General features: G+C 55.0%; 1 protein-coding gene across 2 annotated transcripts; it reads right to left on the reverse strand.

Annotated features, from left to right (window-relative positions):
* Nucleotides 1-456: 456 nt before the first annotated feature.
* On the reverse strand, nt 457-20,101 carry AP1M1 (adaptor related protein complex 1 subunit mu 1). 2 transcript variants are annotated; one of them, XM_037141929.2, is made up of 12 exons: nt 19,933-20,101; nt 16,096-16,252; nt 15,412-15,479; nt 13,643-13,773; nt 12,804-12,951; nt 7,372-7,498; nt 6,373-6,515; nt 5,798-5,869; nt 4,992-5,150; nt 1,971-2,096; nt 1,363-1,438; nt 457-1,240 (listed from the first exon to the last, which is right to left on the reverse strand). In XM_037141929.2, exons 1-12 carry the CDS (start codon nt 19,972-19,974, stop codon nt 1,218-1,220), a joined length of 1,272 nt encoding a protein of 423 aa, XP_036997824.1. In that variant the 5' UTR covers nt 19,975-20,101; the 3' UTR covers nt 457-1,217. The 2 variants fall into 2 exon arrangements, with proteins under 2 accessions (XP_036997824.1, XP_036997825.1); XM_037141930.2 differs by lacking the exon at nt 19,933-20,101 and adding an exon at nt 16,348-16,424.
* Between the last annotated feature and the right edge of the window lie 94 nt (nt 20,102-20,195).

Raw genomic sequence — 20,195 nt, forward strand, 5'->3', positions numbered from 1 at the left:
TGAGTGTGAGCGTGGTGCCCACAGAGGGAGAATGAGGCACTCCTGGCCCGTGCACCTGCCACAAGGGCCCTGTCCCAACACCACCTTGGCAGGTCAGGGGGGCCCATGAATCTGTCTGGTGAGCTCCCAGGGGATACTGATGCTGCTGGTATGAGGACCACACTCTGAGAAAGTCCATCAGAAAGGGGACAAATGGGGGCAAGCTGTTAGCACTCTGCAGGTTGGGGGTGAGAGGGAAAGAACTTGCCTGTGCGCCCCCCAGGAAGGGACACCCTGGTGGTCCAATGCCATGGCCCTGCTGTCCGCGGACTGCTCCCTCCAGCTGGGGAGGGGAGTGGGGGAGAGCTGCTGGGACCTGGCGACACACACAAGGCCACACACAGGGTGGTGTGAGCCCGCACCTGCCTCTGTCACCCTGGGGGCCTGTACCACAGTGCGTTCGAGGGAAGGCAGGCAGAGGGTTTAATTAATGAAATTTAATCTAATTATTACACAAACGCAGACGGGGCAGGGGTGACCAAGCACAGATGCGATGACCTGTGCCCTCTGAGGCCAGCGGCCCTCGCTGCACCCACCGAGGGGGGACAAACACTGGTGTGGCTGAGTGGCAGCAGTGTGTGGCACAGGCTGGCCCTGGGGAGGTGCCTCACCGAAGCTTGTGGGTCCAGGCCAGGAGCCCCCAAGGGGCCAAAGTGCTGGGGTTCTTCCCCAAGTGGAGGATGCCCCCACTGTGGAAGGGGGCCGAGGAGGGGGGTCCCACCCTCACTCAGTGCCGCCTGGAGCTTCAGGACAAGGAGTGAGAGCGGACAGCAGGGTTCACGTAAACAGCAACGAAGGAAGAAGACAAAGCGCCAGAGACTCAGAAGCACACAGTCGGCACAAGGGCAGCACCCGGCGAGAGTTCCCGACCTTTGTGGCACCTGGGACTGAGCGGCCTGGAGGGTGCACGAGACCTCTGGTGCGGGGAGGTGACGCCTCCTTGCCCCACACCAACTGGGGGCAAGGAGACGGGACATCTGGAAGACGAGCCTGTTCTGGGAGAAGGGGCTTTGAAGACAAGAGTGGTGAGGGCAGAGAAGGTGTGCCTGGAGAAGGGAGGGGTCTCCTGGCAGAGCAGGGGCTGTGGCCAGTGTCAGGGTGTCCTCCTTCCGGTGGGCTTGACAGGCCGTCCAATGCTTCCGCCAGGCGCTCCTGCACCAGGGTGGGGCACTGAGCCCTCACTGGGTCCGGAGCTGGTAATCTAGGAGACGGGAGGGTGGTGTCCATGAGCACCATGCTGGGGACACTCCCTTGGAGGCAGCCACTTGGCCACTGGGGACTCTCTTAGCACCCCACCCCGGCCCACGCGTGAGCTGCACGTACCTCCATTCTGAGTGATGTATCGGACCCACGGCAGGGCCTGGTAGCCACTCTTTTCAATGATCTTCAGGTAGCGCACCTGGAATACAGGTGCCGGAGCCTTGAGCATGCATGCTGCCCCCTCCTGGTGACCCTTAGTCATCACCACCCCCCCGCCGGGGCCGGGCAGGGCAAGGCTGTGGGAGAGTGGGGCCTCTTTTAACTAAGAGATGGGGCAAAGAGCCCGATGTGTGGCCCCTCCAAGACTCTGGAGATGGACCCAGGTTTCTCCTCCCCTGGGAGGCTTCCCGTGGAGGTGGCCAAGAAGACGAGCCCCACAGGGACACGTTGGTGGACATGGACACAGAGGCTGACTCTGGCTTCGGTGGCTGAGCAAATCTCTGGGCTTGGAGCTGAAGCACAGGGCAGGGTCTGAGTAGGCAGCATGGACGGGCCCCTTCTTGCTGGGGCTCGGGCTGCCCGGGGACAGGCGCGGGGCTGCAGCCAGCTGACGCGAGCCCTTTTCCAAGCTCACTGTGTTGCTGTGTTACCTCCAACCCTCTGGGCCTGGACTGACTCTGAGTCCCCGCTGTCCATGTCTGCCCTGGGCCCCGGCAGCCCCGGGCTCGTACCTGGATGCCAGAGGTAGTGAAGTAGGGGATCTCGAACTTGACACTGATTGGAGGCTTGCCCTCCTTGTCCTCAGCCTCCACACTGGGCAGGCCAAAGTGGGCCCGCATGAGGTACTCCTTGCCGCCCTGGGAAAGCAGACAGGGTGGGGATGGTCAGGCCCAGGCCCCGGCCCAGGTCAACCAGCAGCTGTCCCTGAAGAACATGGGCCACCAACCTGGCCGCCAAGCCCTCTCCTGTGTGGCTGGCAGACCCCTGGCAGGCACCCTGGCCCCTCTCATACATGTCTGCTATCCCCCAGGCCTCAGGGGCTGCCCCACCAGACTGGAGGCCGAGATGAGCAAAACTGCTGAATTCTAAGGATCAAGAGAAAGTTAGTTTCACAAGCTCCCGGTGGAAGAAGACTAATTGCTTCAAGACAAATGAAACCAACAGGCCTTGGGAAGGAAGGGCACAGGTGTGGGCTGCCCAGGGATAAAAGTCCAAGAGAACCCCACGTGCCCAGTGTCAGGAGGGCATCACTGGGCGATGACTCTAGGGATGGAGCTCGGAGCAAGGACAGGAATCTAAGGTAAAAAAATGCCACTGGAGAGGTTCTAGAAGCAAATGAGTGAATCCCTTTATAACTGAGAATGAAGTGGAGAAGCCTTTCAAAGCATTACTTGAAAGACACAACAAAAGAAAAAGACTAAAAACCTTGACTATGATAAACAACAATAATAACACGAAGAAGCAACCCAGAAAGGTTACACAGCAAAAAAACACTAGAAGCAAAGTCAAAAGAGAAACACACTGAGAAAAACCATTTCCAACTCACATTTTTAAAAAAGTACTGACCTTGCCCACATACAAAGAGCCCATGGAAACTAAGGAGAAAATGAGTGAATCGCACAGGAAAACGAGCAGAGGCAGCTGCTGCTACACAAACACGAACGGCCCAGAGGCCTGAGGAAAAGAACGTCCTCTCGTTTGCAGTGGCAAATGGCATGGAGCAAAAGCTCCCTGACAGCTCTGCTGGCGAGGCAGAGACGGTACTGACGGCATCCAAACTGCACACGGGGAATCAGGGCGGTCCAACAAAAGCTCCGAACTGGGTCCCCGCTGAGCCAGTGATTTCATTTCTGGCACGGACTCTGAAGCCACACCGACAAGTAAGCCATGCCTTAGGCCCAGGGTCAATCGTCAACGCAATCCCCCTAGAGCCAGAGACGGCAACTACGTGAAATGCCCTTCAGTGGGGGGTTGGCTGAATAAGGACGGGAAAAGGGCCACCCAGGGGAATACCATGCAGCTGAAAAAAAAAGAACAAGGAAAATCTTACATAACCATTTCTCCCAAAAGGCTAGGAGGAAAAAAGGGAGACAGAACAGTATTTCTCCTCCTTTTGGTAAGAAAAGAGGAGAAATAGTAATGTTTCCATTTATATTTGTTTCTTTGTACCAAAGACACTTCGGAAGGTTAAAGCACAAATGCTTTTCCACAATGGGAAGGGGAGGCAGGGAAAGGGGTGGAGACTTCTGGGCCTCCTCTGTTCCCCCCCTTTTAATAGTTTTCACTTTTGAACCACAAATATTTTACACATTTAAAGCTGAATTAAAAAAGCCAACCCTGAATCAAACTGCGTGTCAAACTGGTGATGTGGAGAACAATAAGATGGGGAAGGCTACACACATGCGGACGTATTTAAGACTATTTTCGCAGTTCTTTTTGTCCCTGGGGTACACTACCTGCAGTACTTCATCTCTGTGTGGTGGCCCAACTTGATACACCGGTAAATTCATTTGGCTTTTGACTTTAGGAATCACTGTTCTTCCCCATTTTGATTTAATTTTGTTTTATGGTCATGAAAACCACTTCAAAGGTTTCAGAGTCAAATGAAAATTTCAAAGATTAGACCGAAACAAGCCACGGGCTACAAAATCAGGCGCAGCCCCTGCTGGTCGGCTCCGGCCCCCGGCCGCGGGCTCTTCCTGCCCGGCAGCTCACCGTGCGATTCCTCTCCCGATCTCCCGCTGTGGTTTTGAACACAAATGCTGCTTTAACAGTGGAAATGGCCCGCAACCCAGGATGGTCATTACCGCCTCTGGGCGATGCTATACTGCTGACAAACCTGACCACCAAGAAGACAGCCAGCGGCCTGGACACGGCCTCTGACACGGGCCTGTGACAGAGAGACCAGAAGGCTTCCACTCCCTGTTCGCAGCGGCCAGCAGAAACGCGCAGGCAGTCAGAGCAAAACGCACCAACAGGCGACCAGCAACCGCACGTGGTGGCAGGACGGCAGTCTGTTTCCTCCCCTTCCTTCCCTACATTTTCTGTAATGTAGTTAGTTGTGAGGGAAATCACTAACATAAAACAAAGTAAGGCACTGGAAAGGCTGCACACCCAACTTCTTTAACTCACTGGGACCGTCCCCAATCCCCACTGAGGGCCACAGACAGAGGAGAATGTGGGGACGCAGTGACGGGCCAGGAGCCTGCGTCTCTGAAGTCGGGGACGATGCAGTCGGTGCAGGTGCACACCCGCCTCTGAGGCTCTCTGGGCACCGTGCTCGGAAGCCCACGCTGAACACGAGCCAGGCAGGCTCGCCAGTGGGCAGCGCAGGCACGGGGCACAAAGTGCCACCTGTTCCTGGAGCCGGATTCCCGAAACCCGTGCTGCTCTGGCCTCAAGGCAGCTGGCCCCCCTCCAGGGAAGCTGAGTCCCAGCCGCAGTGCCAGAGAGCCAGAAAGGAGGAGGGAGGGAGGGGAGACTGCACAGATGCTGAAGAGGAAGGTGGCGAGGGGTGCACAAAGCCAAGCCAGCCTCTGCTTTCCCAGAAGGCTCCAGTTTCCCTCCTTGCCCAGCCAGCTCTTCAGCTCTCTATCCCCTTCCTCCCGACTCCCCCAGAAGCCGCAGGTGGAGATCCTAGCCCTGCGCCCCAGCTCAAGGCGTGGGGGGTATCCCACCGCTGCCGGGGCAGAGGGAGCTGGTAGAATGTGAGCAGGGGTCTGGAGGGGCGCCCCACTGAGAACGGTACGTACTGGGAAGGACTTGATGGACCACACAATCTCGCTGTTTTCAGGGACCCACTTGACACTCCCCACTGTTGTCTTGAACTTGGGCGAGTCGGCATCATTGGGCACAGGGATGTGGATCTCCACGTTGTTGGCTGTTGACCGCCGCTTGAATTGGCTCTTGGCCTAGAGAACAGGTCCACGTGGTCAAGGTTGTGAAGGGTAAGAGCAAGACGAACCAGCCTCACCCACCATCCTGTGCCCACGAGCGCCCCTCGGCCTGGCCTGTGGGACACTCCCCCAAGCTGCCCACTGCCCACTCTCAGATACTACCCTCACCCTCTCTGAGCCCCTGAGATTCTCCCTACACTTGACTTTGAAAGTTGTTTCTGCCTTCCTGTTCCCTTGGCCTTTGGGCTTCCCCTTCTCTCCCTCTGGCCCAGCCAGGCCTGCTGGGACAAGTTCTGTGCCCTCGTGGCCGGCCTGGGCCACAGAGGGTCCCCTGGGTGACAGAGCCTCCGCTTGGCAGACGGAAACCTTCCAGACACCTGGCCAAGGCTGTTGCCAGGCATCAGCAAGGCTGGTGGCCACACCCAGTACCTGGGCGGTGCGTCTTCTCCCTGTGCCCCTGGCCCACTCCTGAATCCAAGCTCAGAGTGAGGCAGCAAGAATGACAGGCACGGGCCGGGACGGGAGTCACTGAGTGTCATGGCCACTCCAGCCTCGCTTAGACCTCTGTGCCAAAGGCCCAGGACAGGCGGAGACACAGGAACACCCTCACCCGGAAGGGCTGTCTGCCCCCGGGGCTGACTGCCCACAGGACACACACGCACCTTGACCATGTACTCAATGCGGCTGTGGGAATGCTTTTCGATCACTGACTCAATCCAAATCAAGGGCTTGACCTGTCGGGAGAGCAGACGTGGCACTCACACCTGGCCATTTCACAGAGCGGAGCCAGGGGCCCAGGCACAGGGCCGTTTGCCCAGCTGCGAGCCCAGGTGTGAGCTCGACACACTGCTGCCCGGGGCTCTCGGAGGAGCCCACAGTCACCCAGAGGCCCAGGCAGCAGGGAGATGCCAAGGGTGTCTATGCCAGGGTGGAGAAAGAAAAGGAAAAAAAATTCAGAGCACATCGTGGGCCCTACTGGTCAGGCTCCCGGGAAGGGGTAGTGGTGCCAAGGGGGCCTGGACCCTCACAGAGCCTGGGTCTTCAAACCCAGGGTTCTTGGGGCCAGGGAGCCCCTGCGCCCACCCTGGGTGTCACCTCATGGACGTGAGACTCATCTTGGATAGCAACTGTCCCCACCACAGGCAGGAGGCAGGAACCCACCCCCACCCCGGGGCCTCCATGGTTGCTGCCCAGTGGTGAGTGTCAGCCCCACTCGAGAGGAGCCTGGTGCACTCACGTGGGTGTTGAGACGGTAGGACATGAGCTCGAACTCGCCATCGGGCGGGATGAAGGAGATGGTGCGGTCGTTCTCGAAGCGGGAGAGCCGCACGCACTGGTGGAACTTCACGTCCTCCAGCTCCACTGACTTGCTTTTGCCGCCTGAGGGGAGGTGGGGGTCAGGGCAGGATAGAACTGAGGCCTCCGGTCACTCCCAGCAACACTCCCACTGCCCGGGGCCCACGCCTGGTGGGGTGGAGCTGCCCCCAGATCTGTGAGAGCATCTTAGGTCACAAACACCAAAGGGGCCTGGTTCTGAGACAACCTTCCCCACTGCATCCCCTGCAGACCCCACCACCCACCTAGACACGGGGCTCATGCCGAGGGCAGGGCTGGTTGGCCTGGTTCACACCCAGTCACCAGGCAGGGTGGCTGCTCAGGACATGTTTGTTGAACGACTAACAAACCCAGCTGGGGATGTATGGTGCTACCTCCGGGCTCACGAGGGTGCTGGCCCCCTCTGTCCCTGGGCCCTCGTCCTATCTTGGTTTCCCACCACACAGAGGGCCAGGTGGGCCAAACCCAGCCCTGGAGGGGAGCTGCTCTGATAGGTTAGTGCCCAAGAGGCCCTGACCACTGCTGCTAAGGATGTGACCACGACCAGGTGGATGCCGCTCCCGCGATGCTGGCAGGCCAGGAGGTGGGTGACCCAGTTTGCAAACACAAAGCCCCAGTGATCTGGACCCCTGAGGGCCGCTCTGGCCCTGCCCTACCACAGGAGGTCCTACTTCCAGGCCAGGTCCCTCCTATTAATTCCAGGTGTCATTTCTAGGTATTAATTTATTTTCACCATTGCCTTATAAACGATGTAAAAATATTTCTAAACCCTGTGCTTGAGCCCCACTGTGCTCCCTCCCTCAGATTAACACTCCCTCAGCTCTGAATTGAACTCCGGATGAAGCCCCCTGCAGGGTGAGACCTGCCCTGTGCCCAGGGCCCCCATGGCCCAGGAACTCACGGCCCGTGTTGTCGAAGAGGACCTTGTCGTTGAGGCCCAGACGCAGCTCGGGCATGCCCGAGAGGAACACCCGCATCTTGATGGAACCCACGATCTCACTGCGCAGGACATTGCCATTGGCACTGACCTGAGGGGAGGAGGCGGGTGTGAGGGGAGGCTGCAGCTCATAGGCCACTGCCCCCCCACTCCCAGATGTTGCGTGACTCCCCCACCCACATCCATTTGCGACACCCTCCTCACTGTCCCCTGAGCTGAGGGGGCCGCACCTGCGCCATCCACCCTTCTTGCCTGGGTCAGCAGGGCAGACACTTGTGGGCCCCACACTCTATGCCCCAAATCACATGAGCGCCTCCTTCAAGGACAAGCCTGGTGACTGGGCCTGGAAAGCTGTTGAGGGCTCCCCCACGCACCATGCCCTTGGAGGAGCCCCGAATGCCCCAGGGCAGACCTGGAAGCTTGTCCACGTGGGGCTTGGGGAGGTCCCTGGGTTCCCACCCCTGAGGGCTTGTTAAAGATGGAGCTTCCTGAGCCCTGACCCCCCTGGGCTCCCCAGGACTGCCCTGAAGTTAGATGACCATGGATCCGAAATAGTAATGCACTTAAACAGTGAGAATCGCAGCGTGCACGCGGACTGAAAAGCTCCTCTGCACCAGGCACCCTCTTGGCACCCTCACCAGTCTGTGGGGCAGGGCTATGGCCTGAGCAACCCTGTAACTCACGTGCCTACAAGCAAGCATCTGCGAGCGCATGTAAAAACTCCCAACAGGCTGACAGGCACAGTGAGACTGCCCCAGGCCGCTGGCACTGCTCTCCCCAAGTCCGTTTTAGAGAAAAGGCTACTGAGGCACGAAGGGTGGGGTCACGAACCACAGGAACGGAGCTGCTAGCCAGCAGGAGCTGCAACCACAGTCCCAAGCACCACCCCGGAACTCCACTCTGCACAAGGCCACGTCCACACCAGCAAGCAGTCTGGGGCTGCCCGGGCCACTCCTCAGGGACACCAGGCACACTCACATGGCGGAAGGCCTGAGCTGCCCATCTCTGCAGAGAAGCAGGAGATTCTGTGCAGTCTTTAACCTCAGGGTCCCAACAGCACCATGTGACGTGCCCACACAAAAGCCCTTTGCTCTGATGGGACCAGAGACCTAAGGTGCTCAGCAGACGGAGGCCTGGAGAAAGGCACAGGACAGAAGGCCCTGCAGACTGTGGCTCCGTCACCTCCACTGCTTGCCACACTCTGGCCACAGGCCTCTCACTGTCCTCACCCCAGCAGGCAGCTCCCCAACCTCATGTGCCAGCAGCTGCCGCCTCCTCTGCCTCTCACCAGCCCTCACTGCCATCTCATCCGCTCTCTAGTGAGGGGCTATGCAAGCCGCTCCCTTCTGGGCCAGCAGGGGGATAGCACCTGAGGGCAGGAGGCACTTGACAAGCATGCCTAGACTTAAGTCCTCACTTTGCAGACTCTGGCTGGCTGCCACTCCCACCTGCCTTACTCCAAGGGTCTTCCGTGCTCCCCGTGACTGTGACAGCCCCTAGCTCCCCTTCTCTAGGGGACTGTTTCCTCCTTGGGGAGTTGGCGCTGCACAGCCTTCTGTAACTAAACACGGGAAGCTGCGAATGCTGGGGAGGAGGGCCCAGGAAGTGGGGACCAAAAGCCACAGAGCCCATGAGGCCAATCTTGGCCCTGTGGGCAGCCATCAGGACAGGTAGGCCTTCCCAGCTGACAGCCGGCCCAAAGCCGGTGCCTTCCGCAGAGTGGGCACGGAGGAGATGTTTGCTGAGGACTGGCTGCTTAAGTACACCACTCCATTTAGATTTCTGGAATCCAGAGGCTGATGTTGACTCAGCAGCCAGCTCTGCAAACACACTTAGGATGAGGCGTTCTAACGTGCCTGGATGCCCACACCTGCCTCGTGCTGCCTCAGTGCATGCAGGAACAGGGTTCTTTGGGCACAGCTCCCAAAACATGCCCCGAAACCCTCTGAACCCTTCACACTTTCTCATGCAGCAGTTTATAAACTGCTCTTGGGATTTGCTTTTCCACCCAGGACGCTACAGAGCCAGATGGACCATGTTTTGGGCTCAACAAATAATTTAGACCAAGGTCCTCAGGCAGAACAGGAGCACAGAGAGGCCACCACCTTGTCCCTTGACTTAAAAAGTAAGAAGGCAAAGAGAGTTACGTTAAGTCCACCAGGAGCATCTCCCTGGGAGGCACTCCCCACAACGCCACGTCTGCGAACTCAGCCTCCAAATACCACCCACATGAGGAAGATGTCCAAACGCATGCCTAAGGACACACGGGCACACGCACTTCTGCACTGTCTGTCCCAGCGAGACTGGGCACACCTGAGTGGACTGCATGCCGGGACCGGCCCAGTCCTCCCAGGCCACCCAAACGGTGGAGGGGGGGCCACCTCCGATGGGAAGACAGGCAGACCGCAAGTGGGGCAGGGTCGGCTAGTGTCCCTCTGCCACCAAACTCAACTACAAAACCCGGGCAGGGGAGGCCCTGGCGACTCCGGGAAACAGGAAAGGTTGGCAGGAGGATCCGGGAGGAGCCAAGAAGGGGCAGTGCCCCTCCCCCCCGTGTGAAACGGACCAACTTAAAGAACTGAAATTGGGAATTAAAACTATTCTGAGACAGCAATCTCCAGGTTCGGATCGTTTCACTGGTGAATTCTACCAAATAAAAGGGAAAAACCCAATTTATAATAGCTTCAAAAACCGAAATACTTATGTATAAATCTAATAATACATGTACTGGATTGGCCAAAAAATCCATTACGTTTTTCCCGTACGATAACTCTAGTAGCGCTTAGTTGTCTTTAACTTCATTCAAAACAACTGTGTTGCATTGTGTATTGTGACAGCTGTCATATCAGCATGCACTAAACACACACACACACACACACACACACACACACACACACAAAATTGGTGAATTTTTGTGCGGCCATTTTAACACTGAAGATGGGAGAAGTGCAACATTTTTGACGTATTGTGTTTTACTATTTCAAGAAAGGTAAAAAGGCAACTGAAACACAAAAAAAGGGTTTGTGCAATGTATGGAGAAGGTGCTATGACTAACTGAATGTGTCAAAAGTGGTATGCGAAGTTTCTGGATACCACTGACATTTTGGCCAAATAATTCTTTGCAGTGGGGCCGTCCTAAGCACTGGAAGATGTTTAGCAGCAGCACGGCCTCTGCCCACTAGAAGCCAATAGCAGGAGATAACCGACACACTCAAAATATCCAAACCAACAAAGTTATTAGTGAAAATGAAAATTTATCTTTTATTTTACGGAAAAAACTAAACAAACTTCTTGGCCAACCCAATACATGACAAAAACTACAAAATACTAATGAAAGTAATCAAAGATGTCCTAAGTGCAGGAGGGGGCAAAAGTAGGTTTGTAGAAAACAGAGTCTATTCTTGTATTATTTACTAATCGTTGTATTATTTTCCATAATCACAACTATAAACCTATTTCCCCCCACCCGGTATATAGAGAAACAGTGTTTCTCGGGTTGTGAGACTTAATATTCTAAAGATAACAATTCTCCCCCAAACTGAATAATAGAATTATTTAACATAATACCAACTTCCAGCAGACTTCTTTGTAGATATAGGCAAGCTGATCCTAAAATGCTATAAAAAGGCACTGAATAGTTTTTGGGAAAAGAGAGAGAATGTTGGGGGAGTCACATGATCTGATCTTCAGACTTACTATGAAGTCACAGTTATCAAGACAATTGGCAAGCAGATCAACGGAACAGAACAGACGGTCCAGAAACAGTCCTGCATAGATTACGGCCAATTGACTTTTGACAAAAATGCAAAAGGAATTCAATAGAGAAACCTTTCAAAAAATTATGTTAGAACAACTGCAAAAAAACTGGGCTATGTGCGAAATAAAGAATATAAACCTCATGGCTTATGTGAAATTTAACTCAGAATTGATCATAGATTTAAATGTAAAACTGTGAAGAAATAAATTTAGAATCAATATTTAAAAATCGGTAAGACTTTCTAAAAATTAAAACCTTTTGCTCTGTAAAAGACACCGCCAAGAGAAGGAAAAGGCAAGCAACAGAAGGGGAGAAAACATTTGCAAATCACATATCTGACAAAAGAATTATATACCGAACTTTCAAAACTCAATAATCAGAAAACAGAAACCCAGTTTAAAAATGCTCAAGAGACATGAGGAGACAGGTTTCCAAAGAGGCCACACGGGTGACAAGGCGGCACATGAAAAGAAGTTCACCATCACCAGCCATTAGGGAAATGCAAAGTAAAGCCATGACGGTACCACTACATACATGTTAGGGGGACAAAAATAAAAGTGCTGATCACGGATGTGAAGCAACCAGAACTCTCATACGTTATGGGGCTGGGGGCGTGGTGCAAAATGGTGGGGCCACTCTGGAAAACAGCCTGATGGTTTCTCGTAGCAGTAAATACACACTTACCATAAGACCCAGCAATCCCACTCCTTGGTATTTGCCCTAGAGAAATGAAAACTTCTGCACACCGCTAAGCCCACACACAAAATATTTAAGGCACTTCTATCCACAAAGGCCAAACACCGGAAACAGCACGATGCCCTTCAGTGGGTGAACACATAAACACGTGGTGGTTCAGAATACAAGTAGAAATAAACACAAGAAGAAACAAACTTTCGATAAACACAGCAATGTGGATGAACCTCAAAGGCTGTATGCCGAGTGAAAGAAGCCAGACTCAAAAAGTCACATCCTGTAGGGTGCCACTCATACGACCACCTCAGAGAGAGAACTACAGTGACACAGGTCCGATCAGTGGTTGCCAGGGCTGGAGACCAGCAGGAGGGCGCAACCAGCAGGGGGAGGCAAGAGGGAGGCATTCAGGTGACAGCTCCTCAGTGCCCCTGACAATGGTAATGGGCAATTACGTGCATACCCTAAAATTCACAGGTCACTTCTACCTAATAATAATTTTTTAAAAAACAAGGATACACAAAACAGTAAAACAACAACCCACCCAGCAAAAAAACAAGGTGCTGGAGAACCACACCTTACACTCTCAGCTGTAGAGAAAAAGAACATCTGTTTACGTACCCACAGAAAGAAGTCCTAAAGGATGACAATGAATTCTTAAGCGAGGCGGGCTTTCTGATTACGGAGTCCTTCACTCCCTAACTTTACATGCTGTTTAACAAAACAAACAAACAAAATAACAATGTTCCTGTGTTGGTTCTAAGTGAGAAAAACCCATGAAGACGGAATGAGCTCACATCGCGGGGAGCAGCCAATCGAATCCCGCTGATCGACCACAGGGAACCTGAACGTTTCTCAGGGCTTTGCTAGTTTTAAAAGACCAGCTGCTTTTACAACAATCATGGAGAAGACATAATTTTTTTTTAAAGTAAAAAAGAAGGAAGCCCACCAAAAGGTTGACAGACTCGATGACATCCAAGAACACCTCGTTCTTCCGGTACTTGATGCCCTCGGACCGCCAGGACACTGCGTTGGTGACAGTGGCTGGGGGCCGTGGGGCCCCTGTTTCCAGCTTGTGGCCTTCCTGAGTGATGTACCTGTGGGACCATGCTCAGCGTTAAGGTGGCCAGGCACTGCTGTTCCTGAAAACAGCCCCTCACTGTAGCAGGTTCCAGAAAAGGCAGGCTCTGGTTTCACTGGTAGCTATTTAAATTCAGGAGTACCTTACAAGGAATACCTTACAATTTAAAAAAACCAACAAACCTGTTACAATCAGCACAGAACATTCATTGGGGGGTCCAAGGAGACAACCGTAATGAAGACAACCACTGCTAGTGTGCAGGGGCGGACTGACCCCCTTGGGAGAGTAACCTGGTGGTCCCGCTGCCAAGTGGGGAGCAACAGGTATGAGACGTGGGCAAGTTACTCGGCTTCTGCAAGATCCCTTTGCCCCCCTGTGGGAAGCAGCACCTAGGATGGTGACTTGAGCGGATGTCAAATGCTCACACAGGGCCTGGCCCACAGGGAGTGCTTAATCCACGGAGGACACTGTGTGAAGGGCAGGGTTCCAGAGAAGGAAGGTACTTTATCACATCTCCTCTGTGACAGTGAGAACAAAGGCAGGCAACCAACTCCCTACACCAAGCATTGAGCGCACCGTAGTAGATGAAAAATAAAGACCCAGTGACAGGGAAATGCTCCTGCTACGCAGGGCTGCGGCGTGGGAAAGGATCCCAAACTGTGCACTGCTGTGACTCCCACCCCAGACCCGCCAGCCTGCCCACTCACTCCTGCAGAATCTTGCTGTCTGTGGTCTGGGGGTAGCCGAAGTCCATGAGCTCATCCAGCAGCTCATAGATGATGACAAAGTTGTCTCGGATGCTCTCCTCCTCCAGCTCCTTGAAGTACTCTGAAAACACCTGTGTGTCGGCAGCGGGAGGAGGCGGATGGGTGAGAGGAAGGACGGAGAAGGCAAAACACCTGCACAAACCCAGCTGCCCTTCACACCCCAGGGCCCAGAGACAACAGCCCTTTTGCCCACAAGCTGCATTTGCCCATTTCCTAGTCATGGTGACATACTATGGACTAGACCTTTGACTCGGGGGCAGCAATGTGGCTGCCTGAGAAGCAGGCAGATGCCTGTGTCCCCATCCCCATGGTCCACTCTCCTCCCCTGACAGCCAGCTTCTCTTTAATCCCCACTGTGACTGCCACCTTTGGCCTCTGAGTCACAGAGGTGACTCAAGTGAGAGCCAAGAGCCACTGGGGACAGGACGAGTGGTGTTTCTGGACATTTCCAGCCTCCCTGAGCTGCCAGTCCATATAGCTATGCCGACAGATTTATCTTCCCTGTTTCCATAGGAAATAAGAAGGCTGCTCAAGGAAAGAATGCTAAGGGAAGATGTTCCATCGGCACCGATGCTAAAGGCAAGTCAGCAAAGTAGAGAGAACTGCCAGACACTCCAGAATGGAGGACTCTCCCCTCTCACTTCCCCAGTCCCAGGCCCTGCCTGCGACGTGCCACTGCTCCACAGTGCAGGCCTGCTTTTGGCTCTCCTCCCACCCTGCACCCCCCTCCACGTCCTCACCACCAGCCCAGGGTCCCCAAGATTTAGCACAGGTGGCTCCTGAGCTACGTGCACGGGGTACCACTGGAGGTATAAAAGTTTTCCTGGGCCCACCCTGGGCCTGCTGGGTTCGATTCTCCACCTTCTTCAACCCCTCATTCCAGCTTCAACCAGGACCCTCCATATGTCTTCTAGAAGCTGCGGCAACCTCCTCACTGGCCTTCCTGCTGCCCACACATTCTTTCTCTACTCAGCAGCCAGAGACGATCTTAACTCGGATCAGGTCTGGGCAGGCTTCGCTTAAAGCCCCCCCACCATCTCTCATCACACTTGGACTAAAGTCTGAACTCACTAGGCCGTGCATGCCACCCCCATGTCCACCATGGTCCAGCCCCGCCAACCTTGCTGACCTCAGCCCCAAACTCTGTCCTTTGCTCCCTGTGTCCTGGGCACACTGTCCTGCCTGAGGTTCTCTGACCGTACCACGTGCACTCCTGCCCCAGGGCATTTGCATGTGCAGCTCTCTCTGCCTATCTCGCTGGGCCTGGTGTGTGTCAGCTCTCTCCACGGCTGGCCTCAGCAGGCCTCTACTTTGAGAGCCTCCCGGGAGATTCTGAGCAGAGCCTGGCTCTGCCCTTCTGCTTACCTCACCTCTCGGAGCCCTGACTCTCTGCTGGCCAGCCTCCAGCCTTCCACAGCCAGCTAGGGGGCATACTTATCCCTTCCAGGCTGGGGGCACCCCTGATTGCCCTGAGCCCCACCTTCTCCTGTTCACTTTCTTCTCCTCATTAGGACTTGAGGGGTGGGTGGCTGGGGCAGCTAAGGCTGTCGAATCCCATACATGGGACACCTGGAGCTCCCCCAGCCCACTTTCTGGGATTTCAGCCCCAGAACTCCCTGGGGCTGCTGCAACTCTTGGGTGGCTGCTATGGGGAGGCACACAAGAGCCAGGGTGACCAACACCCTTCCGGGGCCTGTGGCTGGACTCACCTGCACCACCTTATAGAGGAAAGAGAATACCAGTGACACACACGCGTTCTTCTTAGAGGTGGCGACCACTGCATGGCAGCTGCAGTTAAGGAGCGTTCAGAGGCCTGAGCCGCCACCTCGCAGACCCTGGGGCTCAGAGCCTCCCCTAGCCCTTCCCTAGCTGTTCACTTCCCATCATATTTAAAGTGATATCCTACGAGACCCTGCAATATGCACCCTGGTGACCACTGGGGCCTCACTCCCACCACACATCCCTTCTCCATGGTCCAGCCAGCCACCCACCCCGTAGGTTATGGAACGAGCCTCGCTTTCCCTGGCAGAGCCTTCGCTCAGACCTAGTGCTTTTTGGGCCTGACCACTCTTCTGGCTGGCAAGTGCCTTGCATTCCTGCAGGTCTCCTCTAGAATGTCACCTCCTCAGGGAAGCCTTCCTGGATCCCCAGACCAGGTGAGGTCTCCATCACACCCCCTCTTCTTCTAACACCCATGACCCTTGTCCATCTCCCCAGGCAGCAGGGAGCTCCAGGAGAGCAGGGCAGGGCCAGGCCTCATGGCCTTGCCATACCCGGGCCAGCTGTGGGCCAGGACAGGGCAGGGGCTGGCAGCTCTCAGCTGCATGTGTGCACAAGTGCACACGTACATACCCACCAAGGAATCCCCTGGGGGCTCTCCTGCAAAAGGATACAATACAGGTTGTTGTGCTTGATCCACATGAATCGGACACCCCCGTGGGCCAGGATGGGCGACAGCATCCCCTCCTCCTCCTTCTCCATCAAGATGGGCATGAAGTGCTCCACTTCCGACATGTCCACGTCACCTCGGTAGTTCCGGCAGATGAGCACCTGGGCCGGGATGGAAGACAGGGACGGCGCTTTCATTTTGAGTGCCTAGGGGTGAAACATGCCACCTTCCCTCCCTCAGGGGACCCCAATCACACCTCTGTCAAAGGGCAGAGATGGAGGCCACCTCACTGCTACCCCCAGGGAATTCCTCAGGAGAGCATTTCCCAAGTGAACTTCTGCAGGGGCTGGTGGCGTTCTTCGCACTCCTGGTGGGAAGGGATGTGGACCACGGGTCCAGGACTGAATTACTCAGGAGACGCCTGGTCCGACGATGTCCTGTAGACCCTCACTGCAGGCCTCCTCAGAGCCTTTCCCAAGCTGCCTCGCCCTGCTCTTCTGCCTGGGTCAGGGCACCTGTTTGGGGGTCTGCCAGAAACCCCCTGTGGCCGGGAAGAAGCCCTTCTCCTGCCTCTCTCTTTCACAGGCTGGGGGTCTCGATACGTGACATCCGCAACGAAGAATGGGACAACCACTTCAGTCAAGTCTGGCAGATCCTCACAAAGCTAAACCAGCTTACGACCCAGCCGTTCCTCTCTCAGGTATTTACGTAAGGGAAGTGAAACCGTACTCTTTGTGGGAAGGTTCAGACACGAACATTCATGCAACTTCACTTGCAATAGATCCAGGCTCACCCCACTCTAGCCATCCCGGCCCCCTCGCTGGTCTCTGAGCGATCCACATCTGCTCCAGCTTCAGGGCCTTTGCACATACACCCCTTCTGCCCGAAATGCCCTGGCGCAGCTCTTCTCATTTCTCAAGCCTCAGCTCAGATGGCACTTTCTCCAAGAAATCTTCCCTGCTTGCTCCGGCTGAGAGAGCACATCCCACCCCTCTCTACCCCCAACCCTAGTGCACCTTTACCAGCCTTACCACAGCTGCATTATACTGAATACATTTATTCGTGTCCTCAATTATTGCCTATAGCTTCTACCAGAGTCTAACCGTCCCTGAGAACAGCCACCACTTCCAACTCTTTCACTGCTGTGTCCCACCCTCCAGAACAGTGCCCGGCCCGTGGCAGTTGCTTGGTAAGTATCTGTGCAGTACGTGGAGTTGAGGAAAAGGAGGCCAGGACAATGCTCAGGTCTCCAGTGTGCGCAGTTCGCTGGAGAGCGGTGCCTCTCACTGAGACGGGGAGAGAGGGAGAGAGAGCAGATGTGGGGGAGGGGACTGGCAGTTCGTTTTGGTAAATGGTGAGTTTGTGTTTGCTGGGGGACCTCCATGGTGGCCCACACAGGCTGGTGGGTGTCCAGATGAGTGCTCTGGACTACAGTATGAATTTGTGAGTGAGAGGCACAATGGTATGAATCAAAGCCAGACCAAGGAGAGGAGAGCACGAGAGGCGCACCTAGGCCCGAGCCTGAGGGACAACACCCCAGGGGAGGGCAGGAGAGGAGGGGCTGGAAGCCAGGGAGAGAAACGGGAGGAAAACTGAGTCCACTGACCTGGAGGCCAGCAGGAGCCTGCAGAGCAGGAAGTGGTAGTGGGGTCAGAAGCTACAGAAGAGCAAGAAAAGAGGTAAGGGCAGAGAAGTGTCATGGAGAGCTTTCTGTCAGCTAAGTATGGCCATGCCGGTCTCCTTGGTGATCAGAGGTTCTGGGGTAGACAGATGTGCCCAGACTTGGAATCAAACCTATAACCCTGCTGGTGCACAGGACAACATTCCAACCAACTGAGCAACCGGGCCAGAGACTGGTTGTGAATTTCTTGATGTGCTATGACCTTATTTTGGTTTAAATGCAGTCTACACAGGAGACAAACTTTCAAAGCACACACTCTGTGGGGAGTGAAGTAGTAAATGACACGACAGCTGCCTCAGGGGCTTCCCACAAGGAAGGACTGACCACGCTTCTCCTGGGCTACCATGTCCTTGTGGTGGCTCCTGAGATCAAATTGGCCCTCTTTCCTGTTTGGACATCCTCAACACCCACTGTCCTCCTCATGCCATCCTCCACACTCCAGCATTACCCAAAACTTCTGGGGGCCCACTGCAGCCCATTTGAGCCCACTGCAATGCCTTCTTGCCCATTTGACTGCCAGCTGGTCACCTCTCTAGCTCTTCTCAGAAGCACCATAATCATCTCTCCAGCCCAAACTGAGGCTGGGTAGTTGCATTACCCCGGGCCTTGTCCATGCCATATGGCTAACTGGACCTGACTATCTGGACCCTTGTACTTCTCCTGCCAGGCCTCCAAGCTCATGGGTGCTAGTATGAACTGCGAGCCCAGAGTGGTGACGGCACCTGCTGTCATACCACTGAGCTCTGACCTCAGCCATAACTCCACAGTCACGGTGAGATGGTCAGCACAGGGTTTAGTGCATGTTAGGCACTGCTGAAATGTCTGCTGAAGAAACAAGTGAGCTGTGACAGGTAGTCTGTGGAACCCCTGGGGACCCAGTTGCTAAGGTGGAAGCAAGAACATATGCTACCAGGCCCTAGGGCCCCATCTAGCACCCACCCAGCCTTGGCATACCCTGTGTCTTTCCTTGCCTCTAAGAAGACTGGGGAAGGAAGCCCAGTACTGGGAATCACCGGCTGTTGATTCTGGGTGGCATCCAAGGCAGGAAACCCACTCAAGGAACTCTGGGAAAGTGCTGGGGTGGGGAGTAGGACAGGAAGCAGCAGCCACTTCAACTTCACTTTCCCCTACTTCTGAGTTAACTCCTGCCTGCCCCTTGGCCCGACATCCACGGTTCTCTCACTGATTGACCTGGAACTTAAAGTTTAATGTTGTTGGGCCTCTTCTTGTTGCTCCCAGATGCAAGGGGCCAGACATTCCCTTGCCTTCCATCCAGCAGAACAGACTAGAGGGAAGGCAGCAGACCCTTCTAAAAGGATTTGAGAGCCCTCTAAGCAGCTTTCTCAGATACTCCTAGAAAAGGCACCTGGGTCCTAGTTATGTCCAACTCCTCCTTCATGTCTCAGATTTGTCACTCCCTCCAGGGGGTCTTCCCTGACCCCCAGCTGAGGCTGAGTCTCCCTATTCTACCCTCATTGCAGCACTACTGCAACTTACATTTATTTGAGGTTTTTTGAGATCAGTGTCCCTCTCCCCCAGACTGTGAGCTCCACCTGGGTCTGCTCGCCCAAGGCTTAGCACCCTGTCTGGCACCTAGGAGGTGCTCCTTAAATTATCAGCTGAATAAACAAATGGTTCTGGGTTCACTTAACCTACCACTTCTCTGCGACCCGTGTGACCTTAAATGGGTTGTGTTACTTTACTTCTCCGTGCCTCAGTTTCACCCACCTCGCCTAACCCCTGTAACTTAAATGTCACAACGAACGTTAATAAACTCATAGAGATTGGCACAGAGAAACAGCCAGATAAACACAAGCTTGCAGTAGTCCTAGGGGGAGGGTCTCGCCCGAGGACACACTGGTCCCGACACGCCTCACCACGTTTGGCCCAGGGTCGCGCAGCCGCTCTGTTCTAGGTCTGGCTCCAAAGCAGGCTTCGGCTTGCCTTCCCTGCGGCCCACACGGAGGTCTGAGACCCCAGCTCACAGTAGAAGCGAGATTGGGCAGACCGGTTATCAAGCACCAGGGTTAGACCGATCGGTTTTTTTGCCCAGGACCAGGGTGGGCCCCACTGGGCGGTTACCCAGCAACAGGTTTGGTCCCCAGGGACTAGGTTCTCGCCGGTTGCCTGGCAACGGAGAGGGTGGGGAGCCCTCCGTACCTTGCCTTTCAGGTCCAACACGTAAACGGCACTGGCGGACATGACGGCTGCGGGAAGCCTCGGCAGTGGCCGAGAGTGGTGGCGACCGCAAAAACTGCCGGGCGTTGAGGAAGGCCAGGCACTTCCCGCGACCGTTCGCCTCCACTTCCGGTCCCGGGAGCCTCGCGGAGACCGTTACGTCCGGTCTGGGGAGGAGCTGCTAGAAATGCGCAGGCGCGGGACGGAATATGCGCAGGCGCAATACGCCCAATGAGACCTTATTT

Source organism: Artibeus jamaicensis, unplaced genomic scaffold, assembly GCF_021234435.1.
Source record: "Artibeus jamaicensis isolate MK-2021 breed Jamaican fruit bat unplaced genomic scaffold, CSHL_Jam_final contig_477, whole genome shotgun sequence".
Lineage (NCBI taxonomy): Eukaryota > Metazoa > Chordata > Mammalia > Chiroptera > Phyllostomidae > Artibeus > Artibeus jamaicensis.

Excerpts from the sequence above, each read along its gene's own strand:
- AP1M1 (XM_037141929.2), bottom strand. The coding sequence starts at position 19,974 with ATGTCCGCCAGTGCCGTTTACGTGTTGGACCTGAAAGGCAAG. Across the intron at positions 16,253-19,932 it reads TGTTGGACCTGAAAGGCAAG|GTGCTCATCTGCCGGAACTA; the intron begins GTACGGAGGGCT and ends ATCCCGGCCCAG. Across the intron at positions 6,516-7,371 it reads CCTCTTCGACAACACGGGCC|GCGGCAAAAGCAAGTCAGTG; the intron begins GTGAGTTCCTGG and ends ACCTCCCCTCAG.